Source organism: Tachyglossus aculeatus, chromosome 24 (assembly GCF_015852505.1).
Source record: "Tachyglossus aculeatus isolate mTacAcu1 chromosome 24, mTacAcu1.pri, whole genome shotgun sequence".
Taxonomy (NCBI): Eukaryota; Metazoa; Chordata; class Mammalia; order Monotremata; family Tachyglossidae; genus Tachyglossus; species Tachyglossus aculeatus.
Genome location: NC_052089.1, coordinates 24,462,780 through 24,489,276, shown reverse-complemented (window position 1 = coordinate 24,489,276; position 26,497 = coordinate 24,462,780). Strand labels below are relative to the sequence as shown.

The following is a 26,497-nucleotide window of genomic DNA, read 5'->3' as shown; positions in this document are numbered from 1 at the left end:
GTGGGTTGGGCAGCTCCTGAAATCTGCGTGTGGGTTTGGGTTTCAGCGGGGGAGCCGGGTGGTTGACCGTGAGGGAGTCAGGCGGGCTTAGCACTGAGGGCTGGGCCAACCACGCCTGGCTTCGGAGGGGTTATTTATTGCTCAGAATCCATTTCCTCCTTCCCACCAGTGGAGAGAACGATCCCATGCTCGGATTTGGGATTGTCTCTAGACAGTCCCTGCCCACAGCAAGTTTACAGTCCAGATTATAAGCTCCTCGAAGGCAGGGATCCCGATCACCAACTCTGTCGTACTCTCCAACAGTAAATGCTTTTCATTATGATTGAATGAATGAATGAATGAATATTTATTACTCTATTTATTTTGCTTGTACGTATTTATTATTCTCTTTATTTTATTTTGTTAATATGTTTTGTTTTGTCGTCCATCTCCCCCTTCTAGGCTGTGAGCCCACTGTTGGGTAGGGACCACCTCTAGATGTTGCCAACTTGTACTTCCCAAGTGCTTGGTACAGTGCTCTGCACACAGTAAGCGCTCAATAAATACGAATGAATGAATGAATATTTATTACTCTATTTATTTTACTTGTACAAATTTATTCTATTTATTTTATTTTGTTAATATGTTTTGTTTGGTCGTCTGTCTCCCCCTTCTAGACTGTGAGCCCACTGTTGGGTAGGGACCGTCTCTAGATGTTGCCAGCTTGTACTTCCCAAGAGCTTGGTACAGTGCTCTGCACACAGTAAGCGCTCAATAAATACGAATGAATGAATGAAAAATTATTACTCTCTTATACTTGTACAAATTTATTCTATTTATTTTATTTTGTTAATACGTTTTGTTTGGTCGTCTGTCTCCCCCTTCTAGACTGTGAGCCCGCTGTTGGGTAGGGACCATCTCTGTGTGTTGCCAACTTGGACTTCCCAAGCGCTTGCTACAGTGCTCTGCACACAGTAAGCACTCAATTAAATACGAATGAATGAATGAATATTTATTACTCTATTTTCCTTGTACAAATTTATTCTATTTATTTGATTTTGTTAATATGTTTTGTCATGTCTCCCCCTTCTAGACTGTGAGCCCACTGTTGAGTAGGGACCATCTCTGTGCGTTGCTGTGTGTTGCCAACTTGTACTTCCCAAGCTCTTGGTACTGTGCTCTGCACACAGTAAGTGCTCAATAAATACGATTGATGATGATGACTCCCAGGCCCGTGCCCCAACCCCATGCAGCAGACAAATGGCAGCAAACCTTGTGACTCCCAGGCCCATGCCCCGTCCCTATGCAGCAGAAACCTTGTGACTACCTTTTAGACTGTGAGCCCACTGTTGGGTAGGGACTGTCTCTATATGTTGCCAACTTGTACTTCCCAAGCGCTTAGTACAGTGCTCTGCACACAGTAAGCGCTCAATAAATACGATTGATGATGATGATGATGGTACAGTGCTCTACACACAGTAAGCGCTCAATAAATACAAATGAATGAATGAATATTTATTACTCTATTTTACTTGTACACATTTATTCTATTTATTTTATTTTGTTAATATGTTTTGTCATCTGTCTCCCCCTTCTAGACTGTGAGCCCACTGTTGGGTAGGGACCGTCTCTGTGCGTTGCTGTGTGTTGCCAACTTGTACTTCCCAAGCGCTTGGTACAGTGCTCTGCGCACAGTAAGCGCTCAATAAATACGATTGATGATGATGACTACCAGGCCCGTGCCCCAACCCTATGCAGCAGATAAATGGCAGCAAACCTTGTGACTCCCAGGCCCATGCCCCGTCCCTATGCAGCAGAAGCCTTGTGACTACCTCTTAGACTGTGAGCCGCTGTTGGGTAGGGACTGTCTCTATATGTTGCCAACTTTTACTTCCCAAGCGCTTAGTACAGTGCTCTGCACACAGTAAGCGCTCAATAAATACGATTGAAGATGATGACTCCCAGGCCCGTGCCCCAACCCTATGCAGCAGACAAATGGCAGCAAAGCTTGTGACTCCCAGGCCCGTGCCCCGTCCCTGTGCAGCAGAAACCTTGTGACTACCTTTTAGACTGTGAGCCCACTGTTGGGTAGGGACTGTCTCTATATGTTGCCAACTTGTACTTCCCAAGATCTTGGTACAGTGCTCTGCACACAGTAAGCGCTCAATAAATATGAATGAATGAATGAATATTTATTACTCTATTTTACTTGTACAAATTTATTCTATTTATTTTATTTTGTTAACATGTTTTGTTTGGTCGTCTGTCTCCCCCTTCTAGACTGTGAGCCCGCTGTTGGGTAGGGACCATCTCTGTGTGTTGCCAACTTGGACTTCCCAAGCGCTTGGTACAGTGCTCTGCACATAGTAAGCACTCAATTAAATATGAATGAATGAATGAATATTTATTACTCTATTTTCCTTGTACAAACTTATTCTATTTATTTGATTTTGTTAATATGTTTTGTCATCTGTCTCCCCCTTCTAGACTGTGAGCCCACTGTTGGGTAGGGACCGTCTCTGTGCATTGCTGTGTGTTGCCAACGTGTACTTCCCAAGCTCTTGGTACAGTGATCTGCACACAGTAAGCGCTCAATAAATACAACTGATGATGATGACTCCCAGGCCCGTGCCCTAACCCTATGCAGCAGACAAATGGCAGCAAACCTTGTGACTCCCAGGCCCATGCCCCGTCCCTGTGCAGCAGAAACCTTGTGACTACCTTTTAGACTGTGAGCCCACTGTTGGGTAACGACTGTCTCTATATGTTGCCAACTTGTACTTCCCAAGCTCTTAGTACAGTGCTCTGCACACAGTAAGCGCTCAATAAATGCGATTGATGATGATGATGATGATGATGATGGTACAGTGCTCTAACACAGTAAGCGGTCAATAAGTACAAATGAATGAATGAATATTTATTACTCTATTTATTTTACTTGTACACTTTTATTCTATATATTTTATTTTGTTAATACGTTTGGTTTTGTCGTCTGTCTCCCCCTTCTAGACTGTGAGCCCACTGTTTGGTAGGGACCGTCTCTGTGCGTTGCTGTGTGTTGCCAACTTGTACTTCCCAAGCGCTTGGTACAGTGCTCTGCACACAGTAAGCACTCAATAAATACGAATGAATGAATGAATATTTATTACTCTATTTTACTTGTACAAATTTATTCTATTTACTTTATTTTCTTAATATGTTTTGTTTTGTCGTCTGTCTCCCGCTTCAAAACTTTGAGCCCGTTGTTGGGTAGGGACCATCTCTATATGTTGCCAACTTGTACATCCCCAGCGCTTAGTACAGTGCTCTGCACACAGTAAGAGCTCAATAAATACGATTGATGACGATGACTACCAGGCCCATGCCCCAACCCTATGCAGCAGACAAATGGCAGCAAACCTTGTGACTCCCAGTCCAATGCCCCGTCCCTATGCAGCAGAAACCTTGTGACTACCTTTTAGACGGTGAGCCCACTGTTGGGTAGGGACTGTCTCTATATGTTGCCAACTTGTACTTCCCAAGCGCTTAGTACAGTGCTCTGCACACAGTAAGCGCTCAATAAATACAATTGATGATGATGACTCCCAGGCCCGTACCCCAACCCTATGCAGCAGACAAATGGCAGCAAACCTTGTGACTCCCAGGCCCATGCCCCGTCCCTATGCAGCAGAAACTTTGTGACTACCTTTTAGACTGTGAGCCCACTGTTGGGTAGGGACTGTCTCTATATGTTGCCAACTTGGACTTCCCAAGCGCTTGGTACAGTGCTCTGCACACAGTAAGCGCTCAATAAATACGAATGAATGAATGAATATTTATTACCCTATTTATTATACTTGTACAGATTTATTCTATTTATTTTATTTTGTTAATATGTTTTGTTTGGTCGTCTGTCTCCCCCTTCTAGACTGTGAGCCTGCTGTTGGGTAGGGACCATCTCTGTGTGTTGCCAACTTGTACTTCCCAAGCGCTTGGTACAGTGCTCTGCACACACTAAGCACTCAATTAAATACTAATGAATGAATGAATATTTATTACTCTATTTTCCTTGTACAAATTTATTCTATTTATTTTATTTTGTTAATATGTTTTGTCATCTGTCTCCCCCTTCTAGACTGTGAGTCCACTGTTGGGTAGGGACCGTCTCTGTGCGTTGCTGTGTGTTGCCAACTTGGACTTCCCAAGCGCTTGGTACAGTGCTCTGCACACAGTAAGCGCTCAATAAATAGGATTGATGATGATGACTACCAGGACCGTGCCCCAACCCCATGCAGCAGACAAATGGCTGCAAACCTTGTGACTCCCAGGCACATGCCCCGTCCCTATGCAGCAGAAACCTTGTGACTACCTTTTAGACTGTGAGCCCACTGTTGGGTAGGGACTGTCTCTATATGTTGCCAATTTGGACTTCCCAAGCTCTTGGTACAGTGCTCTGCACACACTAAGCACTCAATTAAATATGAATGAATGAATGAATATTTACTAGTCTATTTTACTTGTACAAATTTATTCTATTTATTTGATTTTGTTAATATGTTTTGTCATATGTCTCCCCCTTCTAGACTGTGAGCCCACTGTTGGGTAGGGCCTGTCTCTGTGCATTGCTGTGTGTTGCCAACTTGTACTTCCCAAGCGCTTGGTACAGTGCTCTGCACACAGTAAGCGCTCAATAAATAGGATTGATGATGATGACTACCAGGCCCGTGCCCCAACCCCATGCAGCAGACAAATGGCAGCAAACCTTGTGACTCCCAGGCCCATGCCCCGGCCCTATGCAGCAGAAACCTTGTGACTGCATTTTAGACTGTGAGCCCACGGTTGGGTAGGGACTGTCTCTATATGTTGCCAACTTGTACTTCTCAAGCGCTTAGTACAGTGCTCTGCACACAGTAAGCGCTCAATAAATATGATTGATGATGATGACTCCCAGGCCCGTGCCCCAACCCTATGCAGCAGACAAATGGCAGCAAACCTTGTGACTCCCAGGCCCATGCCCTTCCCTATGCAGCAGAAACCTTGTGACTACATTTTAGACTGTGAGCCCACTGTTGGGTAGGGACTGTCTCTATATGCTGTCAACTTGTACTTCCCAAACGCTTAGTACAGTGCTCTGCACACAGTAAGCGCTCAATAAATACGATTGATGATGATGACTACCAGGCCCGTGCCCTAACCCCATGCAGCAGACAAATGGCAGCAAAGCTTGTGACTCCCAGGCCCATGCCCCATTCCTATGCAGCAGAAACCTTGTGACTACCTTTTAGACTGTGAGCCCACTGTTGGGTAGGGACTGTCTCTATAGGTTGCCAACTTGGATTTCCCAAGCGCTTGGTACAGTGCTCTGCACACAGTAAGCGCTCAATAAAAATGAATGAATTAATATTTATTACTCTATTTTACTTGTACAAATTTATTCTATTTATTTTATTTTGTTAATACGTTTTGTCATGTCTCCCCCTTCTAGACTGTGAGACTGCTGTTGGGTAGGGACCATCTCTGTGGGTTGCCAACTTGTGCTTCCCAAGAGCTTGGTACAGTGCTCTGCACACAGTAAGCACTCAATAAATATGATTGATGATGATGATTCCCAGGCCCGTGCCCCAACGCTATGCAGCAGACAAATGGCAGCAAACCTTGTGACTCCCAGGCCCATGCCCCGTCCCTATGCAGCAGAAACCTTGTGACTACCTCTTAGACTGTGAGCCCACTGTTGGGTAGGGACTGTCTCGATATGTTGCCAACTTGTACTTCCCAAGCGCTTAGTACAGTGCTTTGCACACAGTAAGCGCTCAATAAATGCAACTGACGATGGTGACTACCAGGCCGATGCCCCGTCCCTTTGCAGCAGAAACCTTGTGACTACCTTTTAGACTGTTAGTCCACTGTTGGGTAGGGACTGTCTCTATATGTTGCCAACTTGTACTTCCCAAGCGCTTAGTACAGTGCTCTGCACACAGTAAGCGCTCAATAAATGCGATTGATGATGATGACTCCCAGGCCCCTGCCCTAACCCCACGCAACAGACAAATGGCAGCAAACCTTGTGACTCCCAGGCCCATGCCCCGTCCCTATGCAGCAGAAACCTTGTGACTACCTTTTAGACTGTGAGCCCACTGTTGGGTAGGGACTGTCTCTATATGTTGCCAACTTGTACTTCCCCAGCGCATAGTACAGTGCTGTGCATACAGTAAGCGCTCAATAAATACGATTGATGATGATGACTCCCAGGCCCGTGCCCTAACCCTATGCAGCAGACAAATGGCAGCAAACCTTGTGACTCCCAGGCCCATGCCCCGTCCCTATTCAGCGGCAACCTTGTGACTACCTTTTAGACTGTGAGCCCACTATTCGGTAGGGACTGTCTCTATATGTTGCCAACTTGTACTTCCCCAGCGCTTAGTACAGTTCTCTGCACACAGTAAGCGCTCAGTAGATACGATTGATGATGATGACTACCAGGCCCGTGCCCTAACCCCATGCAGCAGACAAATGGCAGAAAACCTTGTGACTACCAGGCCCATGCCCCATCCCTATACAGCAAACACCTTGTGACTACCTCTTAGACTGTGAGCCCACTGTTGGGTAGGGACTGTCTCGATATGTTGCCAACTTGTACTTCCCAAGCTCTTAGTACAGTGCTCTGCACACAGTAAGCGCTCAGTAAATACGATTGATGATGATGATGATGATGATGGTACAGTGCTCTACACACAGTAAGCGCTCAATAAATACAAATGAATGAATGAATATTTATTACTCTATTTTACTTGTGCACATTTATTCTATTTATTTTATTTTGTTAATATGTTTTGTTTTGTCGTCTGTCTCCCACTTCTAAACTGTGAGCCCACTGTTGGGTAGGGACCGTCTTTAGATGTTGCCAACTTCCCAAGCGCTTGGTACAGTGCTCTGCACACAGTAAGCACTCAATAAATACGAATGAATGACTGAATATTTATTACTCTATTTTACTTGTACAAATTTATTCTATTTATTTTATTTTCTTTATATGTTTTGTTTTGCCATCTGTCTCCCCCTTCTAGACTTTGAAGCCGTTGTTGGGTAGGGACCATCTCTATATGTTTCCGACTTGCACTTCCCAAGCACTTAGTACAGTGCTCTGCACACAGTAAGTGCTCAATAAATACGATTGATGATGATGACTACCAGGCCCGTGCCCTAACCCTATGCAGCAGACAAATGGCAGCAAACCTTGTGACTCCCAGGCCCATGCCCCGTCCCTATGCAGCAGAAACCTAGTGACTACCTCTTAGACTGTGAGCCCACTGTTGGGTAGGGACTGTCTGTATATGTTGCCAACTTGTACTTCCCAAGCGCTTAGTACAGTGCTCTGCACACAGTAAGCGCTCAATAAATATGATTGATGATGATGACCACCAGGCCCGTGCCCCAACCCTATGCAGCAGACAAATGGCAGCAAACCTTGTGACTCCCAGGCCCATGCCCCGTCCCTATGCAGCAGTAACCTTGTGACTACCTTTTAGACGGTGGGCCCACTGTTGGGTAGGGACTGTCTCTATATGTTGCCAACTTGTACTTCCCCAGCGCTTAGTACAGTGCTCTGCACACAGTAAGCGCTCAATAAATACGATTGATGATGATGACTCCCAGGCCCGTGCCCCAACCCTAAGCAGCAGACAAATGACAGCAAACCTTGTGACTCCCAGGCCCATGCCCCGTCCCTATGCAGCAGAAACCTTGTGACTACCTTTTAGACTGTGAGCCCACTGTTGGGTAGGGACTGTCTCGATATGTTGCCAACTTGTACTTCCCAAGTGCTTAGTACAGTGCTCTGCACACAGTATGCGCTCAATAAATACGATTGATAATGATGATGATGATGGTACAGTGCTCTACACACAGTAAGCGCTCAATAAATACAAATGAATGAATGAATATTTATTACTCTATTTTACTTGTACACAATTATTCTATTTATTTTATTTTGTTAATATGTTTTGTTTTGTCGTCTGTCTCCCCCTTTATAGACTGTGAGCCCACTGTTGGGTAGGGACCGTCTCTGTGCGTTGCTGTGTGTTGCCAACTTGTACTTCCCAAGCGCTTGGTACAGTGCTCTGCACACAGTAAGCTCTCAAGAAATACAACTGATGATGGTGACTACCAGGCCCATGCCCCGTCCCTATGCAGCAGAAACCTTGTGACTACCTTTTAGACTGTGAGCCCACTGTTGGGTAGGGACTGTCTCTATATGTTGCCAAATTGTACTTCCCCAGCGCTTAGTACAGTGCTCTGCACACAGTAAGTGCTCAATAAATACAATTGATGATGATGACTCCCAGGCCTGTACCCCAACCCTATGTAGCAGACAAATGGCAGCAAACCTTGTGACTCCCAGGTCCATGCCCCGTCCCTATGCAGCAGAAAGTTTGTGACTACCTCTTAGACTGTGAGCCCACTGTTGGGTAGGAACTGTCTCTATATGTTGCCAACTTGTACTCCCCAAGCGCTTAGTACAGTGCTCTGCACACAGTAAGCACTCAATAAATACGAATGAATGAATGAATATTTATTACCCTATTTATTTTACTTGTACAAATTTATTCTATTTATTTTATTTTGTTAATATGTTTTGTTTGGTCGTCTGTCTCCCGCTTCTAGACTGTGAGCCTGCTGTTGTGTAGGGACCTTCTCTGTGTGTTGCCAACTTGTACTTCCCAAACTCTTGGTACAGTGCTCTGCACACACTAAGCACTCAATAAAATACGAATGAATGAATGAATATTTATTACTCTATGTTACTTGTACAAATTTATTCTATTTATTTGATTTTGTTAATATGTTTTGTCATCTGTCTCCCCCTTCTAGACTGTGAGCCCAGTGATGGGTAGGGACCGTCTCTGTGCGTTGCTGTGTGTTGCCAACTTGCACTTCCCAAGCGCTTAGTACAGTGCTCTGCACATAGTAAGCGCTCAATAAATACGATTGATGATGATGACTCCCAGGCCCGTGCCCTAACCCCACGCAACAGACAAATGGCAGCAAACCTTGTGACTCCCAGGCCCATGCCCCATCCCTATGCAGCAGAAACTTTGTGACTACCTTTTAGACGGTGAGCCCACTGTTGGGTAACGACTGTCTCTATATGTAGCCAACTTGTACATCCCCAGCGCTTAGTACAGTGCTCTGCACACAGTAAGCACTCAATAAATATGATTGATGATGATGACTACCAGGCCTGTGCCCCAACCCCATGCAGCAGACAAATGGCAGCAAACCTTGTGACTCCCAGGCCCATGCCCCGTCCCTATGCAGCAGAAACCTAGTGACTACCTCTTAGACTGTGAGCCCACTGTTGGGTAGGGACTGTCTCTATATGTTGCCAACTTGTACTTCCCAAGCGCTTAGTACAGTGCTCTGCACACAGTAAGCGCTCAATAAATACGATTGATGATGATGACTCCCAGGTCCGTGCCCCAACCCTATGCAGCAGACAAATGGCAGCAAACCTTGTGACTCCCAGGCCCATGCCCCGTCCCTGTGCAGCAGAAACCTTGTGACTACATTTTAGACTGTGAGCCCACTGTTGAGTAGGGACTGTCTCTATATGTTGCCAACTTGTACTTCCCAAGCGCTTAGTACAGTACTCTGCACACAGTAAGCGCTCAATAAATACGATTGATGATGATGACTCCCAGGCCCGTGTCCCAACCCCAAGCAGCAGACAAATGGCTGCAAACCTTGTGACTCCCAGGCCCATGCCCCGTCCCTATGCAGCAGAAACCTTGTGACTACCTCTTAGACTGTGAGCCCACTGTTGGGTAGGGACTGTATATGTTGCCAACTTGTACTTCCCAAGCGCTTAGTACAGTGCTCTGCACACAGTAAGTGCTCAAGAAATACAATTGATGATGGTGACTCCCAGGCCCATGCCCCGTCCCTATGCGGCAGAAACCTTGTGACTACCTTCTAGACTGTGAGCCCACTGTTGGGTAGGGACTGTCTCGATATGTTGCCAACTTGTACTTCCCAAGCGCTTAGTACAGTGCTCTGCACACAGTAAGCGCTCAATAAATACGATTGATGATGATGACTCCCAGGCCCGTGCCCCAACCCCATGCAGCAGACAAATGGCAGCAAACCCTGTGACTCCCAGGCCCATGCCCCGCCCCTATGCAGTAGAAACCTTGTGACTACTTTTTAGACGGTGAGCCCACTGTTGGGTAGGGACTATCTCGATATGTTGCCAACCTGTACTTCCCAAGCGCTTAGTACAGTGCTCTGCACACAGTAAGTGCTCAATAAATACGATTGATGATGATGATGATGATGGTACAGTGCTCTACACACAGTAAGCGCTCAATAAATACAAATGAATGAATGAATATTTATTACTCTATTTTACTTGTACACATTTATTCTATTTATTTTATTTTGTTAATATGTTTTGTTTTGTCGTCTGTCTCCCCCTTTATAGACTGTGAGCCCACTGTTGGGTAGGGACCGTCTCTGTGCGTTGCTGTGTGTTGCCAACTTGTACTTCCCAAGCGCTTGGTACAGTGCTCTGCACACAGTAAGCTCTCAAGAAATACAACTGATGATGGTGACTACCAGGCCCATGCCCCGTCCCTATGCAGCAGAAACCTTGTGACTACCTTTTAGACTGTGAGCCCACTGTTGGGTAGGGACTGTCTCTATATGTTGCCAAATTGTACTTCCCCAGCGCTTAGTACAGTGCTCTGCACACAGTAAGCGCTCAATAAATACAATTGATGATGATGACTCCCAGGCCCGTACCCCAACCCTATGTAGCAGACAAATGGCAGCAAACCTTGTGACTCCCAGGTCCATGCCCCGTCCCTATGCAGCAGAAAGTTTGTGACTACCTCTTAGACTGTGAGCCCACTGTTGGGTAGGGACTGTCTCTATATGTTGCCAACTTGGACTTCCCAAGCGCTTAGTACAGTGCTCTGCACACAGTAAGCGCTCAATAAATATGAATGAATGAATGAATATTTATTACCCTATTTATTTTACTTGTACAAATTTATTCTATTTATTTTAATTTGTTAATATGTTTTGTTTGGTCGTCTGTCTCCCCCTTCTAGACTGTGAGCCTGCTGTTGAGTAGGGACCATCTCTGTGTGTTGCCAACTTGTATTTCCCAAGCGCTTGGTACAGTGCCCTGCACACATTAAGCACTCAATTAAATACGAATGAATGAATGAATATTTATTACTCTATTTTCCTTGTACAAATTTATTTTATTTATTTGATTTTGTTAATATGTTTTGTCATCTGTCTCCCCCTTCTAGACTGTGAGCCCACTGTTGGGTAGGGACCGTCTCTGTGCGTTGCTGTGTATTGCCAACTTGTACTTCCCAAGCGCTTAGTACAGTGCTCTGCACACAGTAAGCGCTCAATAAATAGGATTGATGATGATGACTACCAGGCCCGTGCCCCAACCCCATGCAGCAGACAAATGGCAGCAAATCTTGTGACTCCCAGGCCCATGCCCCGTCCCTATGCAGCAGAAACCTTGTGACTACCTCTTAGACTGTGAGCCCACTGTTGGGTAGGGACTGTATATGTTGCCAACTTGTACTTCCCAAGCGCTTAGTACAGTGCTCTGCACACAGTAAGCGCTCAAGAAATACAATTGATGATGGTGACTCCCAGGCCCATGCCCCGTCCCTATGCGGCAGAAACCTTGTGACTACCTTCTAGACTGTGAGCCCACTGTTGGGTAGGGACTGTCTCGATATGTTGCCAACTTGTACTTCCCAAGCGCTTAGTACAGTGCTCTGCACACAGTAAGCGCTCAATAAATACGATTGATGATGATGACTCCCAGGCCCGTGCCCCAACCCCATGCAGCAGACAAATGGCAGCAAACCCTGTGACTCCCAGGCCCATGCCCCGTCCCTATGCAGTAGAAACCTTGTGACTACTTTTTAGACGGTGAGCCCACTGTTGGGTAGGGACTATCTCGATATGTTGCCAACCTGTACTTCCCAAGCGCTTAGTACAGTGCTCTGCACACAGTAAGTGCTCAATAATTATGATTGATGATGATGATGATGATGGTACAGTGCTCTACACACAGTAAGCACTCAATAAATAAAAATGAATGAATGGATACTTATTACTCTATTTTACTTGTACACATTTATTCTATTTATTTTATTTTGTTAATATGTTTTGTTTTGTCTTCTGTCTCCCCCTTCTAGACTGTGAGCCCACTGTTGGGTAGGGACCGTCTCTGTGCGTTGCTGTGTGTTGCCAACTTGTACTTCCCAAGCGCTTGGTACAGTGCTCTGCACACAGTAAGCTCTCAATAAATACAGTTGATGATGGTGACTACCAGGCCCATGCCCCGTCCCTATGCAGCAGAAACCTTGTGACTACCTTGTAGACTGTGAGCCCACTGTTGGGTAGTGACTGTCTCTATATGTTGCCAACTTGTACTTTCCCATCGCTTAGTACAGTGCTCTGCACACAGTAAGCGCTCAATAAATATGATTGATGATAATGACTACCAGGCCCGTGCCCCAACCCTATGCAGCAGACAAATGGCAGCAAACCTTGTGACTCCCAGACCCATGCCCCGTCCCTATGCAGCAGAAACCTTGTGACTACCTTTTAGACTGTGAGCCCACTGTTGGGTAGGGACTGTCTCTATAGGTTGCCAACTTGTACTTCTGAAGCGCTTAGTACAGTGCTCTGCACACAGTAAGCGCTCAATAAATACGATTGATGATGATGATGGTACAGTGCTCTACACACAGTAAGCGCTCAATAAATACAAATGAATGAATGAATATTTATTACTCTATTTTACTTGTACACATTTATTCTATTTATTTTATTTTGTTAATATGTTTTGTTTTGTCGTCTGTCTCCCCCTTCTAGACTGTGAGCCCACTGTTTGGTAGGGACCGTCTCTGTGCGTTGCTGTGTGTTGCCAACTTGTACTTCCCAAGCGCTTGGTACAGTGCTCTGCACACAGTAAGCACTCAATAAATACGAATGAATGAATGAATATTTATTACTCTATTTTACTTGTACAAATTTATTCTATTTATTTTATTTTCTTAATATGTTTTGTTTTGTCGTCTGTCGCCCCCTTCTAGACTGTGAGCCCGTTGTTGGGTAGGGACCGTCTCTATATGTTGCCGACTTGCTCTTCCCAAGCGCTTAGTACAGTGCTCTGCACACAGTAAGCGCTCTATAAAAACGATTGAATGAATGAATGAATTGTACTACCCAAGCGCTTAGTATGGTGTTCTGCACACAGTAAGCGCTCAATAAACACGAATGAATGAGTGAATTTCTGTGGCCAAAGAAGAGGGGTGAAGAGAGCGCCTTGGAGCTCCTTCCTCTCCCCCTCCGCCCCCTCTCCATCCCCCCTGCCTTACCTCCTTCCCCTCACCACAGCTCCTGTATATATGTATGTATGTATTTATTATGCTATTTATTTATTTTATTTGTACATATTTATTCTATTTATTTTGTTAATATGTTTGGTTTTGTTCTCTGTCTCCCCCTTCTAGACTGTGAGCCCACTGTTGGGTAGGGACCATCTCTATATGTTGCCAACTTGGCCTTCCCAAGTGCCTAGTCCAGTGCTCTGCACACAGTAAGCGCTCAATAAATGCGATTGAAGGAATGAATGGAGGTGTGGGTTTTTGCTGGGGAGAAGGGCTGTCATTCATTCATTCATTCAATCATGTTTATTGAGCGCTTACTGTGTGCAGAGCACTGGACTAAGTGCTTGGGAAGTACAAGTTGGCAACATATTAAGACGGTCCCTACCCAGCAACAGGCTCGGTCTAGAAGGGGGAGACAGACAACAGAACATAACATGTGGACAGGTGTCAAGTCATCAGAATAAATAGAAATAAATTTATGAGGCACATTGCAAGATAACCCAAAGTACTACTTGGAAAGGAGAACTCTTGCCAGAAAATGCCTTCAGAACGGATGGCTTCCAGTGCTCATTTGCCTCACCCAACCTCCCTTCTCCTCTTCTGTTCAAAATGCTTCTCCCTCCATTTTCTATCACTTGTGTGAAGCTTCCCCAAAGGTTGGAAAAAGAGGTCTAGAGACTAAACTTTACTTGCCTGCCAATGTTCAAATTCACAGTCAGATAAATGCACGACTCAAGATAGGATGGAAGTTACATTTCTTGTGGGGAATTGATGCCTCAGGTGATGTGGGTTACCATGAAAGACACCTTGAAAGTTTAAAAGTTTAAAAACTTAGCCAAGACTTACTGTCGAGGGGCACCACTCATATAAGCAGCGTGGCTCAATGGAAAGAACCCGGGCTTTGGAGTCAGAAGTCATGGGTTCGAATCCCGACCCCGCCACATGTCTGCTGTGTGACCTTGGGCAAGCCACTTCACTTCTCTGAGCCTCAGTTACCTCATCTGTAAAATGGGGATTGATTCATTCATTCAATCATATTTATTAAGCGCTTACTGTGTGCACTGTACTAAGACCGTGAGCCCCACGTGGGACAACTTGATCAGCTTGTATCCCCCCCAGCGCTTAGAACAGTGCTCTGCACATAGTAAGCACTTAACAAATGCCAACATTATTATTATATAACCAATGTTGTTCTGTTGTATTCTCCCAAGTACTTAGTACAGTCCTCTGCTCAATAAGTACGATTGACTGACTGACTGGCCACCCCGATGGGGAGAAGGATGAGAAGGACCAGAGCAAACGTGATGGCTCGGGACTCCTTCCACCCTGTCTGTGCCCTCTCTTCCAGCCCATTTTCCTGAACGAGGTCCTGGTTAAGCTTCCGACCGACCCCTCCGGAGACGAGCCCATCTTCCACATCTCCCATATCGACCGGGTCTATACCCTCAGGGCCGAAAGCATCAATGAAAGGTGAGTCCCCGCGGCGTGGCTCAGTGGAAAGAGCCCGGGCTTTGGAGTCCGAGGTCACAGGTTCAAATCCCGGCTCCGCCAATTGGCAGCTGTGTGACTTTGGGCAAGTCACTTCACTTCTCTGGGCCTCAGTTCCCTCATCTGTAAAATGGGGATTAAAACTGTGAGCCCCCAGTGGGACAACCTGATCACCTTGTAACCTCCCCAGCGCTTAGAACAGTGCATTGCACATAGTAAGCGCTTAATTAAATGCCATTATTATTATTATTATTCCCTCCCTCCCCGCCTTCCCAATTCCACACACCCTAATGTCCCCAAAACACCCCTCCACCTCCCTCCAGGGCTTCTCCCATTGTAAATTTTCATTTCTGATTTGGGTTGAGCCCACTGTTGGGTAGGCACTGTCCCTATATGTTGCCAACTTGTACTTCCCAAGCGCTTAGTACAGTGCTCTGCACACAGTAAGTGCTCAATTAATACGATTGATGGATTGATTATACCGAGTGCTGGAGGAAGGGAAAAAGCGGAGGGCTGATCCCCGGTTTCCGACCTTCAGGAGGCTTCCAGTCTACAGCAGGATGAAAGGGAGGGGCAAACGTTGCCGGAAGGGAACAGTTCTCACAACGTGGCTGAAACATTCATTCATTGTCGTATTTATTGAGCGCTTACTGTGTGCAGAGCAGTGGACTAAGTGCTTGGGAAGTCCAAGTTGGCAATATCTAGAGACGGTCCCTACCCAACAGTGGGCTCACAGTCTAGAAGGGGGAGACAGAGAACAAAACAAAACATATTAATAAAATAAATAGAATACATATGTACAAATAAAATAGAGTAATAAATACGTACAAACATATATACATATATACAGGTGCTGTGGGGAGGGGAAGGAGGTAAGGGGGAGGATGGGGAGGGGGAGGAGAGGGAGAGGAAGGAGGGGGCTCAGTGTGGGAAGGCCTCCTGGAGGAGGTGAGCTCTCAGTAGGGCTCTTCCTTCTACCCTTGTTTTCAGTGGTCACCGCCTTCCCAGACTTCCCACGGTTGTTACGGGGCATTCTGCCACTCTGCTCCGCTATATGTTGTCAACATGTACTTCCCAAGCGCTTAGTACAGTGCTCTGCACACAGTAAGCACTCAATAAATATGATTGAATGAATGAATGAATGAGGGGTAGTCTTGGGGGAGCGGGGGCTGTGGACTCACCTCAGGCCCTCCCTCTCAGGGGCGAATGACTCCGGTCACAGAGAGAAGGGCTCCAGAAAGTCCAATGATCATATTTACTGAGCTACTACCCTAAGCAGAGCACTGTACTAAGCGCTTGGGAGAATTAGCAGATACGATCCCTGCCCTCAAGCCGCTTACAGTCCAGTGGAGAAGGTCATAAGGGGTCAAGCCCACAGCACCTGAGAGTTTAGAATTGTGGCCCTGGAGTCGAAGAGAAAGAGTACTCGTAGATAGACGCCGGATAGAGCCAACTGGAAGGTGGCCCCCAAGTTTGAAAGTGTGAATTCAGGGTGTGAACCTGTGGCCCAACTTCACTTTCTGGCCCTGTAGGATCCTCTCTCCCAGCCCGCTCGCCGGCCGTGGCCTGGACTTAGCTCGGTCACATTGAGGGGAACTCTGGGAATAGGGTCGGCGGCCTAACGGGGTGTCAGTGAGCGCCCCGGCCCTCTCCGTATTTGGCAACTGTCCCATCTCCCCTAAGGACGGCCTGGGTGCAGAAGATCAAAGCTGCTTCCGAACTGTACATAGAGACGGAGAAAAAGAAGAGGGAAAAGGCTTACTTAGGTAAGGGTGGAACAGAAACCTCCCTGGCTTGGGATGGGGTCCTTGGGGCAAAGGGAAATGGGCTGGGAAAGTTGGGGTAGGGTGGTCTTTGGGGAAGGAACAGGGCTGGACCACCCAAAGGACATTCAGCCCTTTTCCCAGAGGTCTGTAGGTGAGCTCCGGCTGTTGCTTCTAGAGGAATATGGGAGGATAAGGAGGGAAATGGAGGAATGGGGGGACGGTAGTCATCTGGAAAACCATTGGGCCTGGGGAGGTCCTGGGCAGAGTCCAGTGAGGATGACTTCTATCATCTCTCCCCTCTTTCCTCTCTCCCCTCTTTCCTCCCCTCTTTCTTCTCTCCCCTCTTTCCTCTCTCCCCTCTTTTTTCTCTCCCCTCTTTTTTCTCTCCCCTCTTTTTTCTCTCCCCTCTTTTTTCTCTCCCCTCTTTTTTCTCTCCCCCTTTCCTCTCTCCCCTCTTTCCTCTCTCCCCTCTTTCCTCTCTCCCCTCTTTCCTCTCTCCCCTCTTTCCTTTCTCCCCTCTTTCCTCTCTCCCCTCTTTCCTCTCTCCCCTCTTTCCTCTCTCCCCTCTTTCCTCTCTCCTCCTTTCATCTCTCCCCTCTTTCCTCTCTCTCCCCTCTTTCCTCTCTCCCCTCTTTCCTCTCTCTCCCCTCTTTCCTCTCTCCCCTCTTTCCTCTCTCTCCCCTCTTTCCTTTCTCTCCCCTCTTTCCTTCCTCTCTCTCCCCTCTTTCCTCTCTCTCCCCTCTTTCCTCTCTCTCCCCTCTTTCCTCTCTCCCCTTTCCTCTCTCCCCTCTTTCCTCTCTCCCCTCTTTCCTCTCTCCCCTGACTGTCTCCCCTCTTCACCTCCCTCCCCCTTTTCCTGTCTCTCCCTGATCTCCCCCACTCACCGTTTTAGTGCGCTCCCAGAGGGCCACAGGCATTGGCAGGCTGATGGTGAACGTGGTGGAAGGAATTGAGTTAAAGCCCTGCCGCTCACACGGTAAGGCCCCGCCACCGTGATTTCCCCCCAAGAGTCCGGATGCCCCAAACCCCCACTGCCCAAATGCCCCAAATCCAATTCATTGTCTTCATCCTGTCCTCACCCCCAACCCTTTAGGAGGTTCCTTGCCAACCTTGCAGCTGAATCCAGATACAGAAGTCTATTGTCCCCTGTCCCCCTGTCGACTGTACCCTACAGTAGGGCGCCGTCCCCTGCCACAAGGCCCAAGTGTCCACACGAACTTGTGTCCTGCAGGAAAGAGCAACCCTTACTGCGAGGTGACCATGGGCTCCCAATGCCACATCACCAAGACCATCCAGGACACGCTGAGCCCCAAGTGGAACTCCAACTGCCAGTTCTTCATCAAAGACCTGGAGCAGGACGTGCTGTGCATCACCGTCTTCGAGCGGGACCAGTTCTCCCCGGACGGTGAGGAGGAAGCAGGGTTCGCCCGCTCCGCCCCGGGCCCCAGGGGACAGAAAAGCAGCAAAGACTGAGGCGTCTCAGGAAGGGACGAGGCCAGGCGGGATCGGGGGAGGATGGGAAGCGGGCGCCGGAACTGGGGATAGTCGATCCATCGTTCACCCGAAGCACTGACCGAGGACCATGTGGGGCAGTGGTGGGAGGGAGAGGAGGGAGAATCCAGAGCTCTGTTTGCAAGGACTCCCCATGCACACACTCTCACTCTAACACACACACGTTTTCTCTTTTAATCACATTTTCTCCCATACATACATACACACACTGCCTCTTTCTCTCTCTTCCTCTCTCTCACTGTCTCTCACACACTGTACTGGCAGTGAAGGAAAGGAGCAGCAGATAAAACTCTTTCTCTTAGCACTACACCGGATGCGGGGGATCTGAACCTCTTTCTGGCCTGTTTCCCAGAGGGGCACAGAAAAACAGGAAGACCTGCGAAGCCCCTCTCACCCCTTCACCCATTTTAAGGCCGGTTATCACGTGTACACCGGCTATCTGAACAAACAATAGTTGCGAGGGCGGAGGGTAGGAGGATCCCAGTTCACCGTACAGAGAGAGGGGTGTTTCCGGCCCAGTCAGTCAGTCAGCAAGCAGACATTAAAATGTATCGAGGATAGGGGAATCTAGAGGGTATAAGGATATGCCAGGGATTAAAATCCATCGATGGGTCAGAATAATAATAATAATAATAATAATAATAATAATACTGGCATTTATTAAGCACTTACTATGTGCAAAGCACTGTTCTAAGCGCTGGCGAGGTTACAAGGTAATCAGGTTGTCCCACGGGGGGCTCACAGTCTTAATCCCCATTTTACAGATGAGGGAACTGAGGCTCAGAAAAGTGAAGTGACTTGCCCAAAGTCACACAGCTGACAGTTGGCGGAGCCGGGATTTGAACCCTTGACCTCTGACTCCAAAGCCCAGGCTCTTTCCACTGAGCCACGCTGCTTCTCTATGATGAGCCTTCTACCCATTCATTCATTCATCCAATCGTATTTATTGAGCGCTTACTGTGTGCAGAGCACTGTACTAGGCGCTTGGGAAGTCCAAGTTGGCAACATATAGAGACGGTCCCTACCCAACAGTGGGCTCACGGTCTAGAAGGGGGAGGCAGAGAACAAAACAAAACGTATTAACAAAATAAAATAAATAGAATAAGTATGTACAAATAAAATAGAGTAATAAGTGCGTACGAACATATGTACATGTAGACAGGTGCTGTGGGGAGGGGAAGGAGGTAAGGTGGGGGGGGATGGGGAGGGGGAGGAGGGGGCTCAGTACCCAGTCCCATTTAGCTGGACCCATCTCCCCAGCGGAGGAGATGATCCAATGGTCTGTCCTGGCCTTGGATGGAAAAAAAGGAGGAGTGGGGTCATGATGGTATTTACTGAGCACTCTCTAGGGGGTAAGCACCAGGGTGGATACCGGCGGGTTAGCTAGATGGGGCGGAGGCCCTGACGTTCACGGGGCTCTCGGCCGGCCAGGGACTGGGGAGAGGTCCGGGTTTGAGCGATCAGGGAGGGCCTCACCCGCAGCCGGGCTGCTCTCTGGTGTTTCAGACTTTCTGGGTCGGACGGAGATCCGTGTGGCCGACATCAAGAAGGACCAGGGCTCCAAGGGCCCCGTCACCAAGTGTCTCCTCCTGCACGAAGTCCCGACTGGAGAGATAGTGGTCCGCCTGGACCTGCAGCTCTTCGACGAACCATAAAAGGGAGCAAGCGCCCCCCGGCCCCGGCTCCGTGGCCAGGGTCGGCCCCGGAGGGGTCGGCCCAAGCCTCTGGGAAGCCGCGATTCCGGGGCCCGGCGACCAGTCTCTGCACTTTTTGTCAAGTCTTTCCCTCAAACCCATCGTGCAGAGCTCACTAGGGGTCAGTGACTAAGCTAGTCCTGCTGGGCTCCTGCCTCAGTCACTGAGGCCTTGCACAAGTGTTGGGTTTGTTCTGTCACCCTTCCCGACTCCACCTGGTCCTTTCAAACTCCCCGCCTCCCACCCTAAATAGGATCTGTGACCCGCAGCTCTTGGCCCTTAGCTTGACAGAGAAAATAACTCGAACGGATGGTTACCGGAGGCCGACACTTCCTCCTCCCCAGGAAGTGCTCACTGGAGCTTCAGAGCCCGAGGGCCAACCAAGACCACCCGGGAGATTTAGGGGTTTCCTGTAATTGACCTCCCGATCTGCCTGCGGGGAAGAGGGAAAGCTGTTGGCAACACAGGGTGGGAGGGTGTAAGCTTGACCCTCAGACTTCGGGCCGCGGGGCCAGAATCTCCTCGGGCGATGCCTCCATTGGGTCCACACTCCCCATCCCCACCAGTCCAAACGGTCCCCCATCTCTCCCCCGCCCCCAGCCCCCTCCCCGCCAAGGACGCTGACTGGAGCGAGGAGGCTCCCAAGCAGGCCGGTACGTAGAGCCCGGCTCCATCCGACCGGAATGGGGACACGGCTGCGGGTTGCCCACGGAAGAAGTCGGAATGTTTCGTTTTTGTCGTCAGCATGGTAGCGTGCGCGCAAAACCCCTCCGCGGGGGCCGCAAAACGTCTCTTGCATGTTCTTGTCCCGGTCCTGACGTCACTGTCCCCTCCCCGACGGCGGCAGGGGTTCCCGGAGGGTGTCCCAGCGGGGAAGCCTCTGGGAATCGCAGACATCGGGGCACCGGAGTCGGGGCCATTCGTGATTTCCCAGCAGAGCACTGAAATGGTCCAAGCAAAGCGTACGGTGGAGGAAGAACCAAGTTTACATTTCATACTTTTAAGGAACACTTTATTATTTATTTATTGAAGGTAGGGTAACGTTTTCTATCAGAGGCAACCAGACATAAGTATTTTTTTGAACCAAGCGGAGACACATCCCTCAGTTTAGAAACCCACAAGCGAGCGGGCTGAGGACTACGTCCAAACCCCCTCCCGGCTGAAAGGCAGGTCGGAGTGTTTCAAGTTTTCATTCGGTGTCGTTCAGTGTTTCAGATTTAACCTCCAAGTAGACCTCTCCACCTCCTGATTTTATATAGTAATCTAGCAAAGCCTGGGCTCCGGTCTGCAGCCTGGGGATGTGTGTAATGTCGTGATGATAGTATTGATTAAGCGCTTTCTGGGAGCAGAGCCCTGTCCTGATTTCATATAGTTCCCTAGCAAAGCCTGGGCTCCAGTCTGCAGCCTGGGGATGTGTGTAATGTCGTGATGATAGTATCGATTAAGCGCTTACTGGGAGCAGAGCCCTGTCCCAAGGGCTGGGGAAATGATACCCAGGTGAGCCCCGGACGCGGAGAGTTAGCACGTGTGTCGTGATGGGTTAGCATTAGTCGCGATCCCGGGGTGCTAGCTCTTTGCAGCCCCGGCTCTCGGGCCTGGTTTCTCAGTGCCGCCCTAGAGAGAGTGATGTTTGCAGCAAAAGTCCCTGCTTTCTGGGCAGATTGCAGATTCATGGAGTTGGAAAAGCACCTCATCCTCCCCCGTTAGCATCCCGTGGGTCTCGGCAGGGTCGGAGCGATGTCCGGCAGGAGGGGGTCTTAAGAAGTTGCGTGGGGCTGGAGCCGCGTGGAGTCTGAAGGTGCCGGGGGTCTCTTCCCCTGCCTGACGGGAAGAGGGTCTCCCCCAGCGGGCTGGAGTCGGCTTTCCAGGTGCCGTCTGTCGAGGTCCCTCGAGGGAACCGTTGATAGTAATCCCGGGACCACAAGGCCACTCGGCCTGGAGGCCTGGATCCTGGCGTCCGCCTCCATGGGAAATCTCCTGGAGGGTTATGCCTTCTGCAGACTCTCCAGAAAACCTCGTCTCCAACACTCATCTCTTGGAGGGCCGGCGAAGTTTATTACCAAGAAAGTGGAGGAAGGATGATATTTATTTTGTTAGTATGTTTGGTTTTGTTCTCTGTCTCCCCCTTGTAGACTGTGAGCCCACTGTTGGGTAGGGACTGTCTCTATATGTTGCCAGCTTGTACTTCCCAAGCGTTTAGTACAGAGCTCTGCACACAGTAAGCGCTCAATAAATACGATTGATGATGATAGTGGGGAAGGCGGTGGATAGGAGGCAGGAAGGCTAGAGGAGGGACTACTCAAGAGAGCGTTGGGTCGGACATCAGGAAGAGCCTAGCCCGGAACGGGCTCCCGAGGACGTTGTGACCCCTTGGAGATCTTTAGGCAGAGAACGGGCATCCGTCTTTCCCGGCCGGATTGAGTGGCTCGCCTGTTTGGAGGCCGTATGCCGACCCGGATGACCTCTCTAGAGCTCTTCGTCTCCGGACCCCCATTCTGGCTCCGTGCCATTTTTAATCATCTCCTTAAGATGTGCCGGGGGAGGGAGAGAGTTCATCGGTCATTTGTCAGCCCCGAGGTGGCCGACGGAAGAGCTCGGCGCGGTAAGGGGCCGGCTGCCTCCCAAAGCCAGGGAGGAGGCGGAAGGACAGTGACGAAGGTGGGTCGTCCTAGAGGCGTCTGAGGGGCTTCAAGGGGTCCAACTTGTACTTCCCAAGCGCTTAGTACAGTGCTCTGCACACAGTAAGCGCTCAATAAATACGATTGATTGATTGATTGATTGGACCGGCCCCCTGCCCTACTTCTCAGGCAAGTTTTCTGAGGCCTCACCTCCCCCAGCGGCCCTCCCTGACCCAGCCAAGCCCGCTGGTGGCCCAGGGGGAGGGAAAACCACAGGATGGCCAGCACCAGGACTACGGCACTTTAGTCTTTCAGATTGGAAAGGGCCTTTTGCTGCCGGGTAAACGTCAGCGGCCTGGCAGACCATCCTCCTCCTTGGGCCTGTCCAGAATCGCATCCGCGCTTAGAAAGCGGAATGCGAACCAGGACGCCCAAAGGGGATCACCTGCATCCGTGTTCCTAGGAATCTGTGGGCTGGGCCATCGTTCCCTCCGCACCCGAATTTGCCGGAAAGAGAATGACTTTTTTATTTTGAAGTAGCTCTTTTTAAAAACACTCCTAGAAAAATATCGTCGTTAGAAAGGCAAATTCCAGCCGGCGTCCCCTGGCCATCCTTAATTATTTCACCACTCTGCATTTTTAGGTGTTGGAGTTCCTCTGTATCCCGGATTTTATCTTTGAGGATATTCCCAGTCGCAGGCTGGCCTGGACGAAGCATTCTGGGAAATCACTGTTTAAAGGAGATCGGGGATTGGGAGAGGCTTTGGGAGATTCTTGGAATGTGAGTTTCTGGTTTTGCGTGACTTGCTCCCGGGCGCCACGTACCAGAGGGCAGCGAGGCGCCCACCGTTGGGTAGGGACTGTCTCTATATGTTGCCAACTTGTACTTCCCAAGCGCTTAGTACAGTGCTCTGCACACAGTAAGCGCTCAATAAATACGATTGATTGGTACGGTCACAAGTGGAGAGGCGACTCGTAAGTGTGGAGACACATTGTTAGGGTGCAATTCCGCTCACCCTTGCCTCCTTCTGAACGTCTCCCATCCAGTGGGAACCCAGAACTCCAGTCCACTGGACGAGAAGGTTCACGCTTCAGATGCATCGTAAAATTTCACCTATATGTATATGGGTGTGTGTTTGACTAAATGTGTATATACCGTATATAGAGGCAATGTTGTCAAATATCGCGTAAATCTAACGGAACAGAGTACCGTAGGCATATACTATTTTACTTGTTCTTTTAAGTATTTTAAACTGTGAATCGTCCTTGAGAAATTATTTTTCTGTATATTATATATATATATATGTATATGAGAATATTTTTAGGATTTTAAGTGCATAAAACTAGAGCCCCCAAATCTCCCCACCCCAGTTTGACAGGAAGGGAGCAGAAGTGCTGAGGATTTGGCCCAGCCGAATTCCTGAAATCTTTGATTTGATGCGGGGAAGCTCCGGAGTCAGCACTCGGGCGTGGGCATGCCAGCAATTCGGAGCGGTCCGGGGGCCCTTTAGTTTTCCTGTCAAAGGGAACGGGTGGGATGTTGGTCTGGGAAAAGGGGTGTGAGGTTAAACTATCCAGGAGGCATTATGTCACCCGTCTTGTTGCCGGTGAGGGGAAGCCACGTATTTTGCCCTCTGTCAGGAACAGTAGCCCCTTTGGCCAGTATTAACTCCACTCCCAGTGAGGCCTCTACTCACACACAGGACTCCACACACATCTAGATCATTTAAGAAGCAGCGACGCACTTAAGCTACCGGAACATGCTGGAAATATGTGGATTCTTTAGCCTTTTGGCCTGGCTGAGGTGAGGAACTACCCAGAACCCAGCTTCTTCCCATCGCCTGGTGGGGTGACGCGACCGTCTAGCAAAATAGAAGCGGTAGCAGCAGCGTGGGAGCATCCAAGTGGGGAGGTGCGCTGTATTAAGACGTTCGGGAAGTACAGAAATTCACTAACGACAACCCCTGCCCCCAAAGAGCTGATAATCTAGATCCCTGTGCCTCCGTTACCTCATCTGTAAAATGGGGATGAAGACGTGGGACGATCTGATCACCTTGTACCCTCCCCAGTGCTTTGCACATAGTAAGTGCTTAACAAATGCCATCATTATTATTATTATTATCTGGTTCAGGCGGAGAGAGGGTAGACAGGCCTGACCTCAGGGGCTTTACACCCCAGGTCGCCCTCGACACCGGCCTTGAGGGCCAGTTTGGTTTGGAGTCCGTGATTTTTATCACGACGGTTCGGAGCAAATATCTTGGGCAGAATCCTCCATTCAAAACTTCAGCTCGTGATGGAATTCTTTCAAACCCTTAATGAGATCAGAAATGAGTCATTTTTACTTCCTGTGGGTCCGCCCGAACGGCTCGACGGAGTGATTTTTTTTTTCAGTGTTAATAGTTGGGAAAAGCCCACCTGATAGTGCTGTTAATTGCTAGTCCGTTTTCTGTTGCCAAATAATGGTATTGTATCGCTTCCCTTTAAAAGGGAAACACTGTTCTGTATGTAGTGTTCATGAGATCCTAAACATGACTAGGAAAATAATTACAAGTGGTGTTTTATGTATCTGTCAGGGAGCTGATGAAGCTGGGACAATAAAATTAGTTTTCTTCTTTCCCAAAAGTAACTGAAATGCAATTTTTCTGGTTGGGTTAGGGTTGGTCCTGGGGCTTTGGCAGGCAAGGAATGTTGATTTTTTTAATCCATTTGGATTCGGGATTAAAGAAAAAGAACCAGTAGATACCATTCTGCCGGAACGTCTTGAATTTGGACAACCTCTTTCCGGGGGCTGGAGTGTTTGAACCTGCATTTTCTGCTGGATTAAGTCCCCGGGTTGTCAGGTACTGAATCAGGAGGAGGGGCAGAGCCCACGGCCTCTGCCTTAGGAAAGAGACACCACTGCCAGCAGAATCGATTCCTGTGCATTTCACCCAGGTGAGGTCGGAATTGTACGGGCCAATGATGTAAAAATAAATTCCCTCCTCTTTTTTTTTTTCTAAGATCCTGAAATGTCTATTGCATTCTTCAAGCACCTCACCGCCGAACCAAAACAGGTGTCCTGAATGAAACACGTTTGGGCAACTGACGGGGCATGTTGAGATCCCCTGGAAGATGTCTTCCGGCAACTCATACACATCTAGGGCTGGGTTTTCGGGAAAAGGCTTATTCACTGTGCTTCCAGCGCAAAGGAGGTTCTCTCTTTAATAGAGACCATGGTCTGGGCAGCCAGTTGTTTTCATATTTGTAGTCAGGATGTGCTACCACCAAGATAACGCCCGGGGAAGGGCTCGGTTAATTTGTGGAGCACTTTGACTTTAAATATAACATCACAGCAGTCTTTACAGAAAATCTGAGAAGAATCGATGCACTTACCCTGCCTGAGACGGTTAATGCCACGTACTCCTTTTTCACAAATTGCCTTATCAGAAAATCGGGGCACAGACGGATTCTCTCCCCCTTTGGTTGTGCAGACATCATCTCTTGATGCCCAAATCCAGGGAATCTACTTTCCCAACCCCCTGCTGGGTTGGTGAGACCCCTGGCTGCTTTAGGGGTGAGTTGGAAAGGTAAGAGACCATCCAGAAACACAGCTCGTACCCCCCGATTCTGGCGTAACGGCTCGCCCTTGGGCAAGAACTGTTCTTGTGTGTTTGGAGTCCATAGAAAAATCCCCAACAAGCACGCTTCTTTGGAACCCAGAGCCCAGAAGAGCTTCACTCACCCCCAAGAACAGACTTTCCCCTTTTTGGGCAAGAAACGTGTCTACCAACTGCTTTACTGTGCTCTTCCAAGTGCTTAGGACAGTGTTCTTCCCAGACTGAGCCCCTTCCTTCCTCTCCCCCTCGTCCTCCTCTCCATCCCCACCATCTTACCTCCTTCCCTTCCGCACAGCACCTGTAGATATGTATATATGTTTGTACATATTTATTACTCTATTTATTTTACTTGTACAAATCTATTCTATTTTATTTTGTTAGTATGTTTGGTTTTGTTCTCTGTCTCCCCCTTTTAGACTGTGAGCCCACTGTTGG

General features: G+C 48.5%; 1 protein-coding gene across 1 annotated transcript in view; it reads left to right on the top strand.

Moving 5' to 3' along the window:
• Positions 1–25,467, top strand: part of ITSN1 (intersectin 1) — a 179,014-nt gene extending 153,547 nt beyond the window's left edge. Inside the window, 5 exon segments of the mRNA XM_038766277.1 lie at positions 14,737–14,858; positions 16,560–16,642; positions 17,535–17,618; positions 17,874–18,047; positions 23,110–25,467. Of these exon segments, the coding sequence (XP_038622205.1) occupies positions 14,737–14,858; positions 16,560–16,642; positions 17,535–17,618; positions 17,874–18,047; positions 23,110–23,147 (501 nt within the window). The 3' untranslated portion in view covers positions 23,148–25,467.
• Positions 25,468–26,497: the final 1,030 nt, after the last annotated feature.